The sequence below is a fragment of the Plasmodium knowlesi genome (genome assembly GCF_000006355.2).
Source record: "Plasmodium knowlesi strain H genome assembly, chromosome: 10".
NCBI lineage: Eukaryota > Apicomplexa > Aconoidasida > Haemosporida > Plasmodiidae > Plasmodium > Plasmodium knowlesi.
Window position 1 is genome coordinate 274,396 of NC_011911.2, and position 23,933 is coordinate 298,328.

General features: G+C 40.6%; 3 protein-coding genes across 3 annotated transcripts; 1 reads left to right on the forward strand and 2 right to left on the reverse strand.

The window, feature by feature from the left end:
* Window positions 1-1,130: 1,130 nt before the first annotated feature.
* On the forward strand, window positions 1,131-14,828 carry PKNH_1006100 (SICAvar, type I; the record flags this gene model as incomplete). The annotated part of the gene is made up of 12 exons (XM_039114094.1): window positions 1,131-1,235; window positions 6,572-7,442; window positions 7,769-7,875; window positions 7,988-8,563; window positions 8,869-9,486; window positions 9,734-10,274; window positions 10,535-10,641; window positions 10,834-11,472; window positions 11,653-12,288; window positions 12,719-13,432; window positions 13,595-14,245; window positions 14,445-14,828. 12 exons carry the CDS (start codon window positions 1,131-1,133, stop codon window positions 14,826-14,828), a joined length of 5,949 nt encoding a protein of 1,982 aa, XP_038969714.1.
* A 1,139-nt stretch (window positions 14,829-15,967) lies between these two features.
* Window positions 15,968-16,411, reverse strand: PKNH_1006200 (conserved Plasmodium protein, unknown function; the record flags this gene model as incomplete). Its single annotated transcript, XM_002259508.1, has 1 exon — window positions 15,968-16,411. The coding sequence occupies one exon, from the start codon at window positions 16,409-16,411 to the stop codon at window positions 15,968-15,970; it is 444 nt and encodes a 147-aa protein (XP_002259544.1).
* A 3,009-nt stretch (window positions 16,412-19,420) lies between these two features.
* Window positions 19,421-23,161, reverse strand: PKNH_1006300 (conserved Plasmodium protein, unknown function; the record flags this gene model as incomplete). The annotated part of the gene is made up of 1 exon (XM_002259509.1): window positions 19,421-23,161. One exon carries the CDS (start codon window positions 23,159-23,161, stop codon window positions 19,421-19,423), a length of 3,741 nt encoding a protein of 1,246 aa, XP_002259545.1.
* Window positions 23,162-23,933: the final 772 nt, after the last annotated feature.

Consider the following 23,933-nt stretch of genomic DNA (forward strand, 5'->3'; position numbering starts at 1 on the left):
CCTCCTTTAAACCTTCTTTCTTTTTCCTCCTTTAAGAAACCTTCTTCTTTTTCTCCTTTAAAAACTTCTTTATTCTTTTTCTTCCCTTTAAGAAACCTTCTTCTTTTTCCCCTTTAAAAACTTCTTTATTCTTTTTCTTCCCTTTAAAAACTTACTTCTCTTTTTCTCCTTAAGAAAACCTCTTTTCCCTTTCTCCATTAAAAAATCTCCCTTTCTTTTTTCCCTCCTTCTTAAACCTTCCTTCATTCCCTTCCCTTAAGAATCCTTCTTTTTCATCCCTTCCTTAAACAAAACCTTCCTTCGCTTGAAACCTTCTTTCTGTTCCCTTTAAACTTTCTTCTTTTCCCTCTTTAAAACCTTCTTTTTCTTCCCCCTTTAAATCTTCTTCTTCCCTTAAGAAATCTTCTTTCTTTTCCTTCCCTTTAAAACCTTCTTTTCCTTCACTTTAAACTTTCTTTCCTTCCCTTTAAAGCTTCCTTCCTCCCTTATAAACCTTCCTTCTTTTCTTCCTTTCAAAACCTTCTTTTCTTTTTCCACTCTTTAAACGTTCTTTCTTTTCCTCCTTTAAACCTTCATTCTTCTTTTCTCCCTTTGAAAACCTTCTTTTCTTTTCCTCCTTTAAACCTTCATTTTTCTTTTCTCCCTTTGAAAACCTTCTTTTCTTTTCCAACCCTTTAAACCTTTAAAAAGGAAAACATTTTTCCTCCCCCTAAGGTGGCTAAAACACCAGGCCATATATTATTGTTCTAATAACCGAGGAAAGAACCTTACTTTTCTTTCTATTCCCTTAAGAAATCTTCCTTTACTTTTCCCTCTTTAAAACTTTCTTTTCTTTTCGTCCTTAAGAAATCTTCCTTCCTTCCCTTCCCATAAGAGAAAAAAAAAGAAGAGATTACTTCTTTCTCCTTCCTCTAAGAAGGTTATTTCTTCGGTTATTAGAACAACAATAATATGGCCTGGTGCTGTTTAGCCACCTTAGGGGGAGAAAGAATCTTTCCTTTTTTTGAGGAAAAAAAAGGAAACGTTTAAAAGGATGTTGCCTTATTTTGATAATTCTTTTTTAGGCTTCCGTTTTAAATTTTTAATACGAAGACCACAGCACAACGCAACAACAGAACAGAACAACAAAGATGACATTACAGCAGAGTTCAGGCAGCACTTCCATGTTTGGGGAGTGGCTCAAGGTGCTCGCGAAGAATAATGGGAACAAACCGATTACCCCTGGGAAATTTAAGGTAAACGAATATATATATATAAAAAATAGAAGAGGACGGTGGAAGTATGTCATAGAAGAAAGGAAATAAGGCAAGGAATATTTCAGGGTATAGAAATAAAGTTTCAGTGTTCATGGGTTTAGGGTTCATGGGTTTAGGGTTCAGGGTTTAGGGTTTAAGGTTTAGGGTTCAGGGTTCAGGGTTTAGCGTTTAGGGTTTAGGGTTCAGGAGGTTAGGGTTCAGAATTTAGGGTTTAGGTTTTAGGGTTCAGGGTTTACGGTTAAGGGTTCAGGGTTCAGGGTTTACGGTTAAGGGTTCAGGGTTCAGGGTTTAAGGGTTTAGGGTTCACGGTTTAGGGTTTAGGGTTTAGGTCTTAGGGTTTAGGTTTGAGGTTTAGGTTTAGGGTTTCAGGGTTTAGGGTTCAGGGTTCAGGGTTCAGGGTTCAGGGTTCAGGGTTCGGGGTTCAGGTTCAGGGTTTCAGGGTTCAGGGTTCAGGGTTTAGGGTTAAGGGTTTAGGGTTCAGGGTTTAGGGTTCAGGGTTTAGGGTTTAGGGTTTAGGGTTTAGGGTTTAGGGTTTAGGGTTTAGGGTTTAGGGTTTAGGGTTTAGGGTTTAGGGTTTAGGGTTTAGGTTTAGGGTTTAGGTTTCAGGGTTTAGGGTTCAGGGTTTAGGGTTCAGGGTTTAGGGTTTAGGGTTCAGGGTTTAGGGTTTAGGGTTCAGGGTTTAGGGTTTAGGGTTCAGGGTTTAGGGTTCAGGGTTTAGGGTTCAGGGTTTAGGGTTTAGGGTTTAGGGTTTAGGGTTTAGGGTTTAGGGTTTAGGGTTTAGGGTTTAGGGTTTAGGGTTTAGGGTTTAGGGTTTAAGGTTCAGGGTTTAGGACTTAGGTTTCGGGGTTAGCTTTAGCTACTTTATGGGGAAAGGAAAAACTCCTCGCTGACAGGGCCTGCATACGACATAACGACCGGATGGTATGAACCGGATGGTATGGGGCGGATGGTAGAAACTGGATGGTACGAACTGGATGGTCGGGACTGGACGGTGGGAACTGGATGGTGGAGACTGGATGGTATGAACCGGATGGTATGAACTGGATGGTGGGGACTGGATGGTAGAAACTGGATGGTAAAGACCGTATGGTGGAGACTGGATGGTGGGAACTGGATGGTATGAGCCGGATGGTAGGAACCGGATGGCAGGAACCGGATGGCAGGAACCGGATGGCAGGAACCGGATGGTGGAGACTGGACGGTATAAACTGGATGGTAGGAACCGGATAGTAGAAACCGGATGGGAGAAACCGGATGGCAGGGACGCATCCCAGCATCCCTCCCGGGAGGGGTAGGTAAAACTCCTCGAACACCAAGGCCGGATACTACACGCGAACCGGGTAGTAGTGACCGGATGGTACGAACCTGATGGTATGTGCCGGATGGTATGAACCGGATGGTAGGAACCGGATGGCAGGGACGCATCCCAGCATCCCTCCCGGGAGGGGTAGTTGAAACTCCTCGTAGACAAAGACCGGATAGGACACACTAACCGGATGGTATGAACCGGATGGTATGAACCGGATGGTATAAACCGGATGGTATAAACCGGATGGTATAAACCGGATGGTATAGACCGGATGGTAGTGGCCGGATGGTATAGACCGGATGGTAGTGGCCGGATGGTATAGACCGGATGGTAGTGGCCGGATGGTATAGACCGGATGGTAGTGGCCGGATGGTATGAACCGGGATGATATGAACCGGATGGTTGAAACCGGATGGTATGAACCGGATGGTAGTAACCGGATGGTACGAATCGGATGGCATGAACCGGATGGTATTAACCGGATGGCAGGGACGCATCCCAGCATCCCTCCCGGGAGGGGTAGGTAAAACTCCTCGAAGACAAAGACCGGATACTATACACCAACCGGATGGTAGGAACCGGATGGTAGGTATGGGATGTTAGGTACCGGATGGTACGAACGGGATTGTATGAACTGGATGGTGGAGACTGGATGGTATAGATCGGATGGTACGAACCGGATGGTGGAGACTGGATGGCATGAACCGGATGGTATGAGGCGAATAGTATGAAGCGGATGGTATGAACCGGATGGTATGAACCGGATGGTAGAAACTGGATGGTACAAAGAGGACGGTATGAACCGGATGCTATGGACCGGATGGTATGTCCCGGATGGTATGAACAGGATGGTATGAACCGGATGGTATGAACTGGATGATATGAACCGGATACTACACACTAACCGCATGGTATGAAGAGGATGGTACGAACCGGATGGTAGGGAAGCCGGATGGTACGGAAACCGGATGGTAGGAACCGGATGGTAGGAACCGGATGGTATGAACTGGATGGTATGAACCTGGATGGTATGAACCGGATGGCAGGGACGCATCCCAGCATCCCTCCCGGGAGGGGTAGGTAAAACTCCTCGCAGACAAAGACCGGATAGTATACACCAACCGGATGGTAATAACCGGATGATAGTGCGCGGATGGCATGAACCGGATGGTAGGAACGGGATGGTAGGAACGGGATGGTAGGAACTGGATGGTGGGAAACTGGATGGTGGAGACTGGATGGTAGGAACTGGATGGTACGAATCCGACGGTATGTACCGGGTGGTGGGAACCGAATGGTATAAACCGGATGGTATGAACCGGTTGGTATGAACCGGATGGTATGAACCGGATGGTATAAACCGGATGGTATAAACCGGATGGTATGAACCGGATGGTATGAACCGGATGGTATGAACTGGATGGTATGAACCGGATGGTATGAACCGGATGGTATGAACCGGATGGTATGAACTGGAGGGTGGAGACCGGATGGTGGAGACTGGATGGTGGAGACTGGATGGTGTGAACTGGATGGTGGGAAGTGGATGGTGGGAACTGGATGGTATAAACCGGATGGTAGGAACCGGATCGTAAGAACCGGATGGTGGAAACTAGATGGTAGGAACTGGATGGTAGGAACTGGATGGTGGGAAGTGGATGGTATGAACCGGATGGTAGTAAGCGGATGGTGGGATGTGGGTGGTAGGAACCGGATGGTGGGAACTGGATGGTGGGAACGGGATGGTGAGAACTGGATGGTGGGAACTGGATGGTGGAGACTGGATGGTGCGAACTGGATGGTGGAGATTGGATGGTGGGAAGTGGATGGTCGGAACTGGATGGTATGAACCGGATGGCAGGGAAGCATCCCAGCATCCCTCCCGGGAGGGGTAGGTAAAACTCGTCGAAGACAAGGACCGGATACGACATAACAACCGGATGGTGGGAAGTGGATTGTGGAGACTGGATGGTAGGAAAGCGGATTGTATTAACCGGATGGTATGAACCGGATTGTATGAACAGGATAGTATGAAGCGGACGGTACGAATCGGATGGTATGAACCGAATGGCAGTAAGCGGATGGCAGTGAACGGATCGTGGGAACTGGATGATGGGAACTGGATGGTAGTAACCGTAAGGTGGGAACTGGATGGTAGTGACCGGATGGTATTAACCGGATAGTATGAACCGGATGGTAGGAACTGGATGGTAGGAAGCGGATGGTAGAGACCGGATGGTAGGAATCGGATGGTAGGAACCGGATGGTAGGAGCCGGATGGCAGGGACGCATCCCAGCATCCCTTCCGGGGGGGGTAGGAAAAAACTCCTCGAAGACGAAAAACCGGATACGACATGTTGGCCTGATGGTAGTAACCGGATGGTAGAGACAGGATGGTATGAACCGGATGGTGGGAACTGGATGGTAGGAAGCGGATGGTAGTGACCGGATGGCAGGGAAGCATCCCAGCATCCCTCCCGGGAGGGGTAGGGAAAAACTCCTCGCAGACAGAAACCGTATACTACATACTAACCCGATGGTATGAACTGGATGGTGGGGACTGGACGGTGGGGACTGGACGGTGGGGACTGGACGGTGGGAACTGGATAATGGGAACTGGATGGTAGTAACCGGATGGTAGAATCCGGGTGGTAGTAACCGGATGGTAGAATCCGGGTGGTAGTAACCGGATGGTAGGAACCGGATGGTAGGAACCGGATGGTGGGTACAGGATGGTGGGTACAGGATGGTGGGTACAGGATGGTGGGTACAGGATGGTGGGTACAGGATGGTGGGTACAGGATGGTGGGTACAGGATGGTGGGTACAGGATGGTGGGTACAGGATGGTGGGTACAGGATGGTGGGTACAGGATGGTGGGTACAGGATGGTGGGTACAGGATGGTGGAAACTGGATGGTGGAAACTGGATGGTAGGAACTGGATCGTATGGATCGGATGGTATGAACCGGATTGTATGGACCCGATGGTAGAAACCGGATGGTGTTAACCGGATGGTGGGAGCAGGATGTTGGGAAGTGGATGGTAGAAACCGGATGGTACGAACCGGATGGTATGAGTAGGATGGTATGAACCGGATGGTATGAACCGGATGGTATGAACCGGACAATAGGGACCGGATGGTATGAACCGGATGGCAGGGAAGCATCCCAGCATCCCTCCCGGGAGGGGTAGGTAAAACTCCTCGCAGACAAAGACCCGATAGGACACAGCAACTGGATGCTAGTAACCGGATGGTATGAACCGGATGGTTGGAAGTGGATGGTAGTAACCGGATGGTATGAACCGGATGGTATGAACCGGATGGTGGTGACTGGATGATGGGAACCGGATGGTGGTGACTGGATGGTGGGAACCGGATGGTGGAAACCGGATGGCAGAAACGGGACGGTAGAAACCGGATGGTAGAAACCGGATGGTAGAGACCGGATGGTATGAACCGGATGGTATGAACCGGATGGTATGAACCGGATGGTAGTAGCCGGATGGTAGGATCCGGATGGTAGTAACTGGATGGTAGGATCCGGATGGTAGTAACCGGATGGTAGGATCCGGATGGTAGTAAGCGGATGGTATGAACCGGATGGCAGGGGAGCATCCCAGCATCCCTCCCGGGAGGGGAAGGTAAAACTCCTCGAAGACAAAGACGGGATATGACATGGACCGGATAGTGGGAACTGGTTGGCACAAAAATCGGAAACTGTGAACGGGATACTGTACGCTAACCGGATGGCACAGAAACCGGATACAGCACACTAACCTTATGCGAGGGAAATTGTATAGTGGGGGCAACTGGAAACGATGTCCTATGCGATAATGGAAACGGGACAGGGGAAAGGAATTATAAGAAAGGAGGGAAAAAAGAAAAAGAATATAAAGATTGGAGGAACATAGGAGTTGGTCGGATTCAGCTGTTATGAATATATGAATATATATATTTGCTGGAGCAAATGTATATGTAATATATTTTTTTTTTTTTCTGTGTAGGAAGCGATGCGTAAGAATTTGGAGGAAACATGGGAAAAATTAAAGGAGTGGTTAACGAAGCAGGAGGCAAATGAAATAGCGAATTTCTGCAGCAAGGATACCGTGGAATGGCCGGGAGGGCCGAAGTCGCCGTTCTGGCCGCCATATATGGAATTGTTATGTAACGCTGTATTAGAAATAAAATATTTCATGAGTGGAATAGAGACAGCGAGGGTAAAGGTTCACGGCGAAGGAACGTCGGACGATGTGGACCCTGTCTATGAATCTGTTGCGGGCGCTGATGCCTATCGTCGCTGTATTGTTGGCACTGTTGCCTTGTCTACAATTTATGGAGATCATTGTAAACTGACAGAAGTTGTAGAGAAGATTGAAAAGGAAATAATGGTAAAAGTGAGGAAGAAGCATGGGGACCAGAAGGTAAGGTTCAACAACTGCGAAGGAATGGACCTCAATGCTTTACTCCTGGGTAAATCAGTTCTCCATAATACAATCAAGGAGTGGGTTAGTGGAGATAGGGGGAAGGGATGGCAGGGAAAGTGGAGGGTGGGGGGGCAGCTGTGGAGCAGGATGATACAGCGCTGCTATAAGGGAAACCGGGCCGTAGGAAAACCGGATCACGAGGCAACGCGAAAAGAAAATTTACAGAAGAATAAAGACAGTATGGTATTCTTCTCACGAATGAAGGAAAATGACAACACTCAAAATAATATTGGTGGTGCGAACATGGGGGACATTCTAACAGGAGATCAGTTCATTTTGGAGCAGGACAAATTGGACAGCATCTTTTCGAATCTAACACTGGATAAAGATGGTAAAATTGACGTAAGTTCCTTGACGCAGAAGATAAAGGACGCAACTAAAGAAAAACTGAGTAAGTACGGGGGGAGGGGAAGGGAATATTTTGTTTAAAGGAAAGGGAAGGAAATGTTTTGTCTAAGGGAAGGAAGGGAGCTTATGTTTAAAGGAGGGGGATAGGGGAATGGAATATAGGAAGGAGGGAAGGGGAAGGGATTTCCCTTCCCCTTCCCCCCTTCCTCTTTTTTCCATCCTTCTCATTTCTTAGACACCTTCCCTTTCTTACATCATTCCTCATTATTCCTCTTTCTACATTTTCCCATCCTATACCACATCATTCACTAATCCAACATTTTATACCGCGTCATCATCCCATGAACTTCCCCTTTTTTTTTTTTACAGCTGAGGAATGCATGAAAGACAACAGCAAAAAAACATTTTGCCAGCGCTTGCAATGTGCACAAAAACATTGGGAATTGAAGGAAAACCAGGGCGGCAGCAGCAACAGCGTAAGCATGGGAAAGACTGCCTATATATACATATACATACATATAAGTACATATATGTATATGTATATATATATGTATATATATATACACTGCCTTTTCCTTTTCTATATAGGATAATTTCTGGAACAATTATGTCAACGGCGAATTGGGCAATCTCTTTAATTCGGCGGCTGCTAGTGATGGTGGCACCGGAGGTGCCCATTGCAAGAACGCTTCCCTAGATAGTGCAAACGAAGCAGCATGCAAACACATTACAGCTAAATTAGATATTGTGTACCAAAATTCAAAGGGCAAACACAAATTGTCTGATCAAATTATAAATTGTCTTATGTTAAAAGCTTATGCTGAAAAATTAAAAGAACAAGCAAAGCAAAAAGGATATTGTGACATACAACCTGGCATAACAAGAGCTTTTAGCGCAGCAAACACCATTAAAGAAAAATATTGCAGGAATAAGGAACCTTGTATTGTTTGCAACCTTGACGACTATGACAAACTTAATGATTGCCCCATTGGCAAAAACACAGATGACAAAGTAAAGTCTAAAGTGGAATCAATGCTCAACACCAACAAAAAAACGCAGGATACGGAAGTACAAAAAACCTTGGCTACCTTCAATAAAGAAAATAAGTTATGTGAACGAGTAAATTGTACATTGAATTGGTATAAGAACCAGAAGAATGGACAGGTAAGTGGACACACACCACCTGCTTGGGTGGTAAGGAATGACAATTACATATATACATATATACGTACATGTATACATACATATACGCTTACATATATACAAATACATACCAGTATATATACATATATACATATATACGTACATGTATACATATACATATGCACTTACATATGTATACATATATATATGTATACACATATATATATGCACATGTATGTATATATATGTATATACATATATATACTTACATATATATGTGTATGTACGTATGCATATATATATATATATATATTCTTTAATTGTAGGATGAATTTTGGAACACGGAGGTACAGAAGTTGTGGACAGAACTGTCCACAGCAATGAAAACAAATGGAGGAACAGGGAATGGAGATTGTAATACGACTGACAATGGCGAAGCAACTCATTCTGAAAAGACGGCATGCAATTTTTTGCATGCCGGCTTACATAAATTGTATAATAGTTCGACAGACGACGTCTTAAAGAACAACCCATCGTTTAGACAAACGATGGGTTGTTCCTTACTTCATTTATATGCAAAACATATGAAAGAGAAGGCAATTTGTAATATTGAGAAGGGGATAGATAAAGCTTTCCAGTTATGGAAGGACCCTAGTAAGAAAGCAACTTCTTGTAAAGGTGTTGGCAAGGGACAATGTGTCCCTTGCCAATGGAATGAAAAAGACAACATATTGGACAGTTGCCTTCAGAAAATTACCATAAATAGTAGTACAACTGGCTCAACGGAGACTGCAAAGACCAAATTGGAAAAGTTTGTCAATGACGAAAACGACAAAATAATGGACATGGCAATGGAAGTAAATAAAAAAGAGAGTCTATGTCAACGCTTCCAATGTGTATCTAACAGATGGATCCAACAGAATAATGGTCAGAAACGTACTTGGGTAAGGACATAACCATTACACATATGCAGACATAAACATACATATACACTTACATATATATGTATACATATATATATATACGTATGTATATACTTATGTATGTACATATATATACATACATATACATGTACGCATGTACTTATATACATATGTGTGTATATGTATACATATATGTATGTGTACATATGTATGTATGTATATATATATATATATATATATATATATATATATATATATATACTTATAGGAGGATGTGTGGACAGAAGTTAAAGAGCAACTCACGAAGCTTGGGGATGGAATTAAAACGAAGAGAACGGATATTCAATCCTACTGCAATGACATTCCGAAAGTGGGCAACAAAGAAGTAGATAAGGAGGCTTGCCTCCTTATAGCAGCAGGATTAAAAAGTCTCTACGACATCCAAGACAATGCCAACGGCAACGACCCGGTCGATGCATCGTTCAAAAGAACGATGCAATGTGTTTTATTAAATGCCATGGCAGATGAAATGAAGGAAAAACTTCCGTGTAAAGAGGAAAGGAGTGTACTGGAAGGGATAAACAAGGCATTTGAGAATAGTGAAAAAATTATGAATATAGGTGACGCCTGCAAGGAACCTAATAAATGTTTTACGTGTCCGAGGTTTACGGAATATAGAAATTGCAGAATTAAAGAAAATAGCACCACAGTGCAAGTAACGATGTTAAAAGACAAAGTAGATGACGTGCTCAACAAGGACGGAAAGGCAGAAATGGAAAAAATTCAGGATCAAGCTGTGAAGGACATATGTAAGTAGACACCACCGCCAACACAAACACAACCACAATCCTACTTCAAAATTCCGGCACTACCACTTCACATCATCACCACCACCATCGCCATCAAACCAGTCTAATATCACCACCACCATCGCCATCAAACCAGTCTAATATCAACACCATCATCGCCATCAAACCAGTCTAATATCAACACAACAACAACAACCACCACCATCCTCTTTCAATAAACAATTCATCATCATTCCTTTCCTTCCTTCTTCCCATTTCAGGTAAACCATGTACCGAGAGTGGCACCTTATGTGCACAACTTAAATGTGTAGCAGAAAAATGGGGAGAAAGGAATAAAGGAATCTCAAACGGAAAACCACCATCTTGGGTAAGGCGCGGTAGACAACTACATATATACATATATATGCATGTATATGTATATATGTACATATGTAAATATGTATATACGTATACATGTATATATATGTATATGTATATATATATGTATATATGTATAAATGTACATATGTATATATGTATACATATGTATATATATATATAATTCCCGTTTTATGTTTAGGATGACGTGAAGGGTGACTTTGAAGCAGAGTTAAAAGCACTGCTGGAAGACATGAGGAACACTACGAAGCAGGCCGCTGTTGCGAAGCACTGCAACGGCAATAACAGCGCCGGATGGGAAGCCGGCGCAGCAAGGGATGCTAATGAAGCCGCATGCAAGATGGTTGCAGCAGGGCTGCAACATATTTCAAGTATTCAGCATGAATATAGCACGCAGAATGGGTTACCTCGGAAAAGTAAAAACCCCTTCGACCACCAAGACATTCAGCAAGTCCTCTCTTGCTTAATGTTAAAGACTGTTGTAAAAGAAATGAAAAAAAGGAGCAAAATTTGTGACATACAACCAGGAGTAGACGCCGCAACTAAAGCATGGAATGAAATTAAATTAAATTGCACAAAGCAACCTTGTATTGAGTGCAAATTAGACGAAGACATCAATAACGGCGATTGCACTATTGGCACAGAGAATGTCAATGTGAAGACCAAATTGGAAAAAATACTCGAACACAATGACTATAGAACCAACGTCAATGGAACCCTCTACGCAATAACTAAAACAGACCAAACGAGAGCACCATTCTGTAATCGTCTCCAATGTATAGAGGCTCGAGTTAAAGCACAGCAGACGTTAGGAAAAAACGTAAGTAGAATATAGAGGCAGGAAAGAAGGTGTATACACATATACAAATATACATGTGCATACATATGTACTTATAAGTGTATATACATATATGTATATATGTATACATACATATGTATATATACATGTATGTATATGCATATGCATATATATATATATATATACTTTTTCCACTCATAGAACGAATTCTGGACAAAGACTGGTGATGTTGGCAAACTGTGGGACGAACTGTCCACAGAAATGAGCACAAATGGCAAAAACGGCAACGGAACTCATTGTAATACAATGGATGATAATGTCTCCGCAGGTTCCCCTGGTAGACAACCCACCGACCCAGAAAAGAGGGCATGCCAACATCTTACAGCAGGTTTCAACAAACTCAAGCTGAGTTCACATTCCAACGACAGTAGCTACACCATTCTGACCAACCCATCGTTGAGACAAACGATGGGTTGTTTACTCCTTAAGGAATATGCAAAACAAATGCAAAGCCAATCAAAATGTGTTATCGAATCTGGAATAAAAAAAGCTTTTGGTTCATGGAATCCAATTACTAATGGTGAATGCACGGGAAATAGCCCGTGCATTGAATGTAAATGGGAGGATAACGAATATGAAAATTGCAACGTGAAGATTAACACAAATGGAACGGAATATGCAAAAACCAAAGTTCAAGACATGGTCAAGAACAGCACTTTAACTACCACCATGAACGACATAAACCTAACCGAATCTTTATGTGACCAACTCAAATGTGCTGCACCCAAATGGTTCCAAAACAACAGGACAGGGACGAATGGTACGAAGAAGGATTGGGTAAGTATTACTACAACCTACCACAACACTGAAGGATAGAAGAAAAAAAAAAAAAAAAAAAAATATTCAGATTCCGGGTTTAGGATGAAGGTTGTAGGGATGTTAGAATAAGGTTGTTGGGGTGTTAGAATAAGGTTGTAGGGGTATTAGAATAAGGTTGCAGGGGTGTTAGAATAAGGCTGCTGGGGTGTTAGAATAAGGTGGTTAGGGTGTTAGAATAAGGTGGTAAGGGTGTTAGAATAAGGTGGTAAGGGTGTTAGAATAAGGTGGTAAGGGTGTTATAATAAGGTTTCAGGATTTAGGATTTAGGTTCCGGGGTTAGCTTCAGTTGAGTAAGGGGGGGACAGGGAAAACTCCTCGCAGACAAGGATCGGATACTACACAACCAGTTACATATATATAACCTTTTTTCTTTTTTTTTCACTTACAGTGTGAGTTCTGGGATAAGGCTGTTAAGAAAACATTGCAGAAGATGTTCGAACAAATCGCTCAGAATGGAAATAAGAATGCAACGAACAAGAATGATCCATGTAAAGATTTTGGTGATAATAATCCTGATAGTGTTGAAAGAAAAGCTTGTAATCATATCACAGCAGGACTACAACACCTTAAGGAGATTCAGCCTAATGATCAAAAAAACCAACTGTTCGAAAGAACAGTTGGTTGTATTGCTCTTAACATGTACGCTGATAAAATAAGGGACATGACGAAAGAGAAATGTCCCATTGGTAAGGACAAAATAACACAAATGTTTAATAAATGGAATGATGAAAATAATAAAAATTCTTCATGTCCGACCTCTGTTGTTAGTGGTAGTGGTACTAATAAAGATTGTTTTGTTTGTAAAAGGGAAGAAAATTTTTCTGACAGTTGCCAGCTGAGCGTCGAAGACGCTCTGGTGGCAACCAAGCCACCAAATGGAAATTGCAAAACTAAGGCAACTGACGCAATAAAAGCCCAAGATCAAATGAAAAAACTCCTCGAAGACAACGACCAATCCCAATCTCAGTCCAACTCCATTAAATCCAACATAACGACCACCTTATCTACTATCACTAACATGAAGAACTCTTTCTGTACTCAAATCCAATGCGCAGCAAAGAAATGGAACTCGATAAAAAAAAAAAATGTAAACCCCACTTGGGTAAGGGGCGCTAGACAACTACATATATATACATACACATATATATGTATATGTATGTGCATATGTATATATGTATGTATATGTATATGTGTAAATATGTATATATGTATATATATATTTTTTTTTCTCTTACTTTCTTTTTTTTTTTTGTTCTATGTTTAGGATGCCCTGAAAGAAGACATCAATAATGAATTAGCACTACTTCTAAAAAATATGACGGATGGTCAGACTAAACCGGAAGTTACCACATACTGTAAGAACAACAATTGGGATAATGGCCATAAAGAAGGCAAAACAAATAAAGCAGCTTGCTTGCTTTTTGCTGCAGGATTAAAGCACATTTATACCCATGGTAATGGCCACCAGACGGGCCAGTTTAAGGGCCCATCGTTTGAACAAACGATGGGTTGTTTATTTCTTAAAGAATATGCAAAACAATTAAAAGTAATGGCAAAAAAACAAAAAGATTATAGGGTACATCCTAAATGTAGCGTAGAAGAGGGCATAAATCACGCTTTTAGCAAAAGTAAAGACATTATGGAGAATACATCATCTCAATGCAAAGGTACTAATGGTAATAATTCTTGTTTTGTGTGCATGGAAAACCAAGGTTATGACGGTTGCAAAATTGGCAATGACGATATAGAAAAAAAAGTTAATAAATTGTTCACAGAACCAAAGAACAAAGAACATATGCAACAAACATTAGAGAATACAGTCTGTCCCATCCTTCTTACGGATCTCCTTACCCCTTTTCTTCCTTTGGCTCCTGTCTCCATTGGTCTTTCTGCTATGGCTTATTATCTTTGGAAAGTAAGATAAAAATAAATAAATAAAAAATAAAATATTTTTTCAATGGTTAAAAGGAATAAAAAAAAAAAAAAAGAAAAAAAATTTTTTTTAATGCTTAAAAGGAAAAAAAGAAATAAAATAAAATAAATGTGTAAAAATAACATTTCACAATCTTCAGCAAAAATATCCTCTCATTTTTTTTTTTTTTTTTTTCTTGTAGTATTTTGGTCCCCTTGGTAAAGGAGGACCACGTTTCAGAAGATCTCCTACTGAAATTCCTGGTTCATCGATACAAGAACAAGTCCTTGATCATGTGCAACAAGATAGTTCACATGAATATCGATTGGTGAAGGAACGAAAACCTCGTTCTGCTCCAACGAGAACGAAACGTTCTGGTGGTGTGAATCGCCGCACCATTATTGAAATTCATTTTGAAGTGTTGGATGAATGTCAAAAAGAGGACACACAATTGAACCAGAAGGATTTTCTGGAACTTTTGGTTCAAGAATTCATGGGATCGGAATTTATGGAAGAAGAACAGGTTCCTAAGGAAGGGGTTTCTATGGAAAGTGTTCCAAATTTAGGTTCCGGGTTACTGGTTTAAGGTTCAATGTTCAGGTTTTATGGTTTCAGGGTTCACGGTTCAGGGTTTATGGTTTCATGGTTCAGGGTTTATGATTTCATGGTTCAGGGTTTAGGTTTTCAGTGTTCAGGGTTTATGATTTCATGGTTCAAGGTTTAAGGTTTTAGGATTTAGGATATAAATTAAAAGTTTCACTTTGTGAAAATTAAGACGTTTGTTTGACGGATGTGAAATGAATGAAAACCTTCATTGATAATGTGTTATAGTTAGATCATTTCATTATACAGAACAGACAAACGCACATAAATAATTTTGACTTAGTGTCGTGATAAGGGAAAAATATATATGCTTGGAGTGTAAAATGTTTTGGGAAGAAGAAATATTGGTTTCATACCCCTTTTTGTCCTTTTTTAATTATGTGATATACACATATAATAAGTTGGGATATTCATGTTATTCCTTATTTTATTTTTAAACTTCTTTTATTATTTTTTTTTTGTCATTTTTTTTTTCCTGTTATATATTTTTTTTTTTGTACTTTTTGTTTCGGTATAAACTCACAAACATATGTAGAACATTGTAAAAACTGCATAAAATGTGCGAACACAGTTAAATGTGAACACAGTTAAATGTCAACCAATTAAATGTCAACCAGTTAAATGTCAACCAGTTAAAATGATAATTCCGTAAAAAAGTGTATGCACAATTTTATGTCGATTGTACAACGCGTATCGCGCAAACGGCACACATCCCTCAGCAGAAAAGTGCAAACGAGATACGGCACATCTGTTGCTGTTGCGCGAACTGCAACGGTTATTTGGACGTGCGCACCAAGTGAAATTACGACGCATAATTTTTAGGAAAAACAAATGAAGGAAAGTTAAAAAAGAAAAAGTAATAATAGAAGAAAACCTAGTGCAAATACAAAAATTAATTCATAAAGACTAAAACAGACAAATGTACATGTGCGTAGATGTGTATACTCGCACATGTACGTTCAAACTAAGGCATTGAACAAATTTGTGCATGCATTTATAGTTTGAGAAGCTTTAAAACAAGTGGGGGGTCATCGCGTATTTACGCATCCACCATGGTACGGAATGTGCATTGGTCCGTGCTACCCCCGGCCTAGGTATGCGTGCCATCCCCTCTTGACCATTTCATGTATGGCTACATTCTGTCATAGCCACGTTATTCTTCAATCTATCGATTTGGCGCGAAAGGTAAGTGTTTAATTTTTGACACCCCATCATACAGGCTTCTAACTTTTTAAATAATTCCATAAACTTCTCATGTTCAAAGAGGTAGTAATAGTATGATACACGACTTCGATCGGATATTTGGAATGTTCTATTGATTGCATTTTTCAGATTATATAAAGCTTTACAATCAATGACGAAGGTGATGATTACGTGAAATAAATTGTTCTCTATGCTTCGGAGTATGTCCATGTGACTTATAGCTTCATTAATGTGCAGGAGTTCACTTTTCACAAAGAAGAACTTGTATTGAATTTCGTAGAACGTTGTCACTAGGTTGTTTATGACATCGCAAAATATCTTATTCCTTCTCATGATCCAGTCGTCATTAAGGGTGTAATCCATGTTCGGCAAATAGGTTGCGCAAGGGGTACGACGTGGGGGTGCGGATATCCTAGGGAGAACTCGAACAAAGCGAACGACAAATTATTCCTTCTTCTCTGTGCTCTTAATGGGCGATGTGTATATTCTTTCCCAATTGGGATGAAGCATCAATGTGTGCCGCTAAAATGGAGAATACCTATTGACGTGTCTAGTAAGCACAAAATACTCTTCCTTCTCCTTTGGAAGAGACGCTAAGGCGTGATATGTAATACATTCAAATATTACACCTACGCTATTTGTTCGTTGCGCAGAGTTGCGTTCCTGGGAGAATGCAGATGCCGGCACATGTACATATCCGCGTATGGATACTCTCTCCCATTCGCGTGTTTACTCTTTTGGGGGAAAAAAAGAAAAAAAAAAAAAAAAAGGTGGAATGGACAAGCAACGGTCAAAGAAGTGCTTATATTTTCTTCCGCGGTGTAGAACAAAATTGAGCCGTTCTTATGGACAATTCTTAGTATATATAATATATGCAGGGCTGCTTTTTCGTCTATTGCCTCTTATTCTGTAAAAGGGGGTATTTTCCTTCGTTTACAAAATTGTGGTGTGGGGAAAAAGAGAAAAAAAGAAAAACATGTGATTCTGTTTCATAACCACGCTGATTATGAAAAAAATAAGAAGAGATGGGAACGAATCTTGTATGTACGTATGTAAATTCTTAAACTTCAAATTGAATCCTTTACATGTAATCTTCCATTTCTGTTGCAAAACAGGATTTTTACGAATACTTTTAAAGTTTGCATTCGCGCGGATTTACCTATACAAGTATATGTATATGTATATCTTAGCACAGAGTCAGGATAAAGTGGAAAAAAAAAAATTCGTGGATGGTGGAAAATTTGACATTAAATAAAATTAACGAAAAGTGACAGACAACTCCCATTTTTCTGTTTCTACATCTGTAGAATTATGTAAATATATTTAAAAAAAAAAAAAAAATTTTAATTCACTATGTACTGTTAAAAAAAAAAAAAAAAGGTATATAAATGGTTGTGACCTTGAAGTAGAGACTGGAAAAAGACGAACCGAAGGGGTGGGGCTCAGGGGATAATTACTTCCTCATGTGCATTTATACTTTCTGTGCATTTGTACATGCGTGCACTGCGCATATTCTCCCCGGTTACGCACATAACCCTTATGCAAGCAAAAACTGTGATGTAGAAGGAAGTTCTCGTTCGAAGGGCAATATCATTTATGCCGTCGTGATCCTACATTCTGCAGATAACTAGAGGTGCATAAATGATTACTTGCCACGGTGTCCTCAAAAAATACATTATTTGATATTGTCCCAAAAAGGAAAAAAATGAAAAGGAGAGCCAAATAAGTGGGTATATATAAGGAGAAAAATCCACGGGAATAACAACCGCTGTAGTCAAAAGCAGGTGACGAGCTAATTCTAACTTGTTCTATGCACCATGTGGCGTTAGCATGCCTGCACGTATGGATCCCAATATGCGCTGCTCTATATACACATGCGCCCGTAAATGAGCATGTGCATATGCAAATGTGTGAATTCCTGCATTCGCCCATTTTCTTGAAGCGAAAAACATGCCCTCAGAGCGATCAAAAAATGAAGAAAAAAAATGACGTGCGCAAATTGGCCATTTTCTGAAGACATCCTCCCCGCCATCCTGATAGTAGTAAAGACAGAACATGTTAAAACTGCTCGAAATGAATGTCCAGCTCTGCCTTATAAGGTGCAACCGCCAAAAGGAGAATATCACGGTAGTATTCACAAGTGGGCCAAACCACCGGTGATATGACGAAATGGTCAAACAATGAAAACATAACACAGTATGATCGCCAAAACTAAACAACCCCGTCGCATGCGTGCAAAGAAAAACTGCGCACGTCACCTTTGGTACGTTTTTCGAAACAATTGCTTGTCTCAACCTGCTAGCTAATCTTTTTGACAAAATTTCCCGATAAACATTGGAGATTATTTGTACGAACATATGTACATACATATATTATATTCCCATTTGCATGTGCGTGCCCCTTCGCATGCAGCATATCATCTGCGAGTAGGCATAATGGCCATTTGGCACAAATCACGGACGAGTTAAGCTGATACATTTTCCCCTCATTTATATGAAAAATAAAGTGGCGAAAAATAAATTACACCCCTTTCATTTTCAACTTAAACGCACACATTTTACCTCAGATTAAAGAACCCTACTAAAATGAAGCAACAATGAAAGCATCAAATTTTAAGTCCTTAAAATGGACCGACTTCCTAATGAACAATCGAAGGCATGAGCAACCACTCCATTCTTATCCGTTAAGGATTTGCTCCCATCCAAATTTATAGGTTATTAATACTTCCCAAATTTGAACGCGCAAAGAGTGATGCCAAAAAGACACGCACTTATCCTGCCATAAGTTCACATTCCGGTGATCTACCACCCCCACCCGTGTTGATATAATAAGGGGCTCAGTTGCTAGCTGCACCTGGTGTTGCCTTATAAAAAGACACAAATTCCTCGCAAACATGTACATTCCTCCTAATCACCATTACGCCTTAAATTTTTTGCAATTTATGCTTCACGCTTTAACCTTTGAAATAATCAGAAGGGTCAGCAGCGAGAATTGAATTACAGATGGACACGATGGATGGGAAATTTCTAAATACAGTCATTCGAAATGCGAAAGTTCAAAAATGAAGAAAAAACAAAGTAACAAAACAAAACGACGAAACAACAAAATTGTATCCAAACGAAGCGACAGACGAACGTAAGGACAAAAAGATAGGACCATGTTGCCCGTTCACACGGTTACGAAGCTTCACATGGATATTCGATATTCTGTTTTATGTAATAAAATATGGTTGCTACCTTTTGACGTGTTTATTAGAATTCCTCTGTAGGGTCACTTCCCCTCCTTCAACACGTGCTCATTCGTATACACCTCCCCCTCCTATTGGCCATCACCATCCCTCAAAATATTTAGTATCAGAAACAATAAATCATGTTAACCATTCAACTCCTTCTTTATCTGTATGATTTCCTTCACGGGTATCGGTTCGTAGGGAAATGTCTCTAACTTGGGGATGGTCAATTTTTTCAGAGACGCAATTAAATAATCGATGGAACTATCTGACACATTTAAGCCTCCATTTTCTTCAGGCAACAAACTTAAAAAGTCGTTTATTATATTTGGCATGCTGAAATATTCTCGCTTGAAAAAATAATTCTTGTCGTCATTTCTGTTCATGTCGCTAACACAGTAGGGATATTCTCCCAATGATATGTTTTCCCCACTGTGCAATTTTCCCCCATCTACTTCTAAATGATCATAATTTTCTAGCGGCTTGTACAGAAGCATCTTCTTTAAATTGGGCCTACTGATAGAGCTCACTGTGTCGGTTATCATGTCCGCTTTTTCTTCAGTCTTACTTCCCTCATTCTTCGTGCTTCCCGCAACTTTATTGTGAATTTTTTTTTTTTCCTTTTTCACACGTGTTCGTGAGTCCAAAAAGTTAAACGAATCGTAGGCAGATTTCACTGTGCCCCTTCTCGCGGAAAGTTTTTTTTCTTTCTTCAAAGGAGGTATGTTTCGAAGTTGATCGTTATTTATTCCAGATGCGTCTCCCTCCTCCTTTTGATTATTTTGATTTTTATTCCTGTTTGCATTACAATTTTCGCTCATCTCGCTTTCGCTTATATGCTCCTTATTTCCTTCCGACTGGAAGGGTCTCGTAGGGTTGTCATCCTCCTGTTTCTGCTCTTTCTCTCCCTCCTGACGCAGTGCCTTTTTCTTTTTCCTCGCCCCATCTTGCACATTAATAACGTTTTCATTCCCAGTTAACAATTCTGTAAAAACGTTTTCCCCACTGACTTGAAAAAAGGAGAAGGTCTTTTTGAGAGATGCCCCACCGAACTGCTGCGAACTGATTAAGTTCACCTTAAACTGTAAATTATCAATGTCATTTTTTTTTAAGTTTTCCAGATATCCCTTGCAAAGGATATCCGTCAGCGTAGAATCTTCCACGAACATATGTTCGTTAACATTAGACACGTTGTCAAAATCTATGAGAACGTTTTTATTTTCTTCTAAATTGTATCCCGACTCATATTTTAATTTCGTTTCCCAAATTCGATTCAAATTGGATATGTCCCCGTAAAGCGTTTCCAGCTGCATCAGTAAAGTCCACAATTTATCGCACGCCTTATTTTTTTTCCTTAACAATTTTAGATAATTCGAATCGAACTGGTTAAATTCTCCCTGTCCTGATTTTCCTCTGGAACCTTTTCTTCCACTGGTGCTATTTTGGCTGTCATATTTTTTATAAAAATCTGCATACAAATTGTGAATAAATTTGTAAATCAACGATCTGATCTCGTCAATATTTCCCCTTTCTAGTAGAAGCTTAACATAAAGTAGAAGGAACTGTTTGTTGGACGCGTACTTCTTATAACCCTCATTCATGATATAGATGGCCCTCTTTTCATTTTTGAAAAATGTTTTTTCCATGTTTGCACAATAGTAGTATATATATTGGGAACACCTCTTCTCGCTTAGTACAATCTCCGTGTAGTACCTCCATATCGTTTCATCGTAATTCCTTTTAACAAAGTTTAAAAAGTGTGTGAAGACAAATTCTCTCCTTTTTTTCTTGTTCACGTTAATGTAATTTATGAAATATTTTTTCCGTTCCTCAATCTTTTCGTAATCACAGTGCAGAAATTTCTCCTTGATATCATCTTCGCACGTTCTAGGCGCCTCTCGTGCGTCTCCCGCAGTGGTCCCACTGACTTCCTCACTAGGGCGATCGTTAAGGTCCTCTTCCCCATTAGAACCTTCATTACTTTCTTCGCTCTTCCCATTGTTATCGTCGCTCCCCCCGTTGTAAATATCATCCGAGGGGGGTAGTACCTGGCCCCGAGATGGACCCTCCGCTTTTACTCTTTTTTTCCCTTTCTTCCTTTCTTCATCGTTTCTGCTATTATGGAGGTCATCCCCTCTGTTCAGACTTTCCACCTCACTGGATTCCCCCCTTTTGCTAGTCCCCCCCTTTAATGTACCCTTCCTCTTCCTCTTTCCTGCTCTTTTCTTTACAAGGCCTAAAGACCTCTTCCTGAAGCCCTCCTTGGAGTGCAAAAAGGACAGAGAAAACTGCTTCTTCCTTTTGGAAACTCCACCAAGCATAAGCTGATAAACGAAGTGAGCCTGATTTATTAACGCGTGTCTTTCGAAGAAGTAAGCAAAATTTAATTTCAACAATTCGTCAAAGGGAAGATAAACCTCGATGGCCTCCCTCATAATCCTAATGGCATAACTAAACTTCTTACTTAGTAGCAGGAACTGGAAGTAGGAAAACCACAAATCAGCATTAAACTGTAAATGAACTAAGGCCTGTTCGTAGACATACATAATTCTTTTACGTACAAGGGGGAGGCTCAACTTTAGGGGGTTCTCTTTCTCATAGTTGATAATTTTTTCCCACCTGCGAAGGAGAATACAATTTTCTACTTTATATTTCCTACTAATCGGTATAATTAACTTAAATTTTTTATCAATTTTGAATTTTCTGTCGAGATTTAATTCCTCATAAAGGGCACATAACTCCCTATAAGCATTCTTCCCATTTAAATATTGTGTGTTGTAGCTAGATAAAGAGCTGACAGTAAAATTATCTGTCATTGTTTTTTCGTAGGAGCAATAGCTCTTCCACACCTTATCTAAATATTTTGTCGGATTATTAAACCAGCAATGGTAAAACTTTCGAAGCTTCCCATCACTTGTGTAATGTTCTGTGTAAGTCACCGTTTTCCCACCTTTATTGGGAATGGAGGAACTAAATATGGCTTGCTCCCTTTCCGATGGTAGCAATGGCCCTTCATTCCTTTTTTTACAGCTTATGTTTCTAAATGGATCAAAAAGTAAATTATGAATATCATTATTCACAATCAAATTTGTATTGTTTATTTTTATTAATATGTATAGCAGCTCAACCCAAATGGTGCTTGACTTTATATCCGTCCCCACGTACTTCAGTCCCTCGAAGAGAAAACTAATGTACTCGTGAATGGATGATGTATGGTAGGTAAAGTACAAAAAGGAGAAAATCAATTTCAAGTCGTAGATATTGGCATCAATACATCTGCGATATATTTTATATGCTTCTGTGTATTCCTTTTTTTTTATTTTCAGTTCTGCATATTTTGTCCAATATAATGTACATCTTGGAAAGACCAGGAGAAAGAGTTCGTACACTTCTTCTCTTTGGTACATCTCAAGGAAGTCGTACCACCTGCTCAGGTGTAGTGGGTTGGATTTTAAAAACTGTAGTTCTTCTCTGTACGCCTGTTCGTCCCTTTTGGGGTACTCACAGTCTGTGTCATCGCCTGCGCTGTCTTCATTATCAGCTTCGTTGGCGTTATCGGATTCGTTGCCTCTTCTCGTATCGTTTATATTTTTCGCTTTGTCTACGTTTTCTGCTCCACCATTTTCACCACCACCCCCTTCAACCTCCTTCGCATCCTCCAATTTGCCGCTTTTCACTTCCTCACCATCTCCCTTCTTCTCTGTCTCCTTACTTCGCATAACCTCCAGGACATACTCCTCCACATTGAAGTTCCTGTAAAGCTGCTTTGCCCTCTCATCCACCTTCAAATGCGTTGCGAAGAGTTGCTTGGCTGTAACCAGTTCATCATTCTCCACCCCACTGGCTAGCGTTAGCTCTCCCTTTAGTGCGTCCCCTCTAAGCATGTTATGTAGGCATATTTCGGGGGGCAAAAGAAGTCCAAGAGGAAGTAAAAATATGGCCGAACACCTGGGCGAATGGGACCAGAAGTGCGTGCCTCCATGCGAACATACGTAACAGATCGCCCTTCACCGTCCAAATGGTAAAAACTTCAAAGATGATTAAAAAAAAAAAAACAAATGTTTGACAACGGGTTACGTTCCTCCAAGAGTAAACATTAATCAAGTTTGGAAATTCCAAAAAGAACTCGACATAAAACAAGATATCCACTCCTTCATATGTGAAAACCTGCACATACCTTCGTACGTGCATAAAGGATAGGGATACAAATACGCCCTACTTTATATACCCCCCTCTGGGCTTCTCACACAGCAAAAGAAATTATTATATACTCTTAAGAAATATTAACAAATAAGTGGGGCATAGTCCCCCAAATTATGTTTCCCCATTAAGAAAACAAAACAACGTTTGTATATGAACACAGAAAGGGGGTTTATAAAAAAACCAGCTACGTACAAAGTAGGAACAGAAAATGGAGAAAAATGGGCCTCCAAATGTATGCACAACACGTAACATATATGACACCCGCTTGGGAGCAAAATGATTCCCCCCTTGAACAACATTTGGCAGGAGAAATATGCATATGCATTGACTTCCCATAGCTCCGCTCATACCTCTGCTGCGTTTTTTTTTTTTTTTTTTTTTTTTTTTTTTTTTTTTTTGCGAGCATGATGTAGCATTGCTTGGCCAAACATCACTGTACCTTCTGGAGTGCCC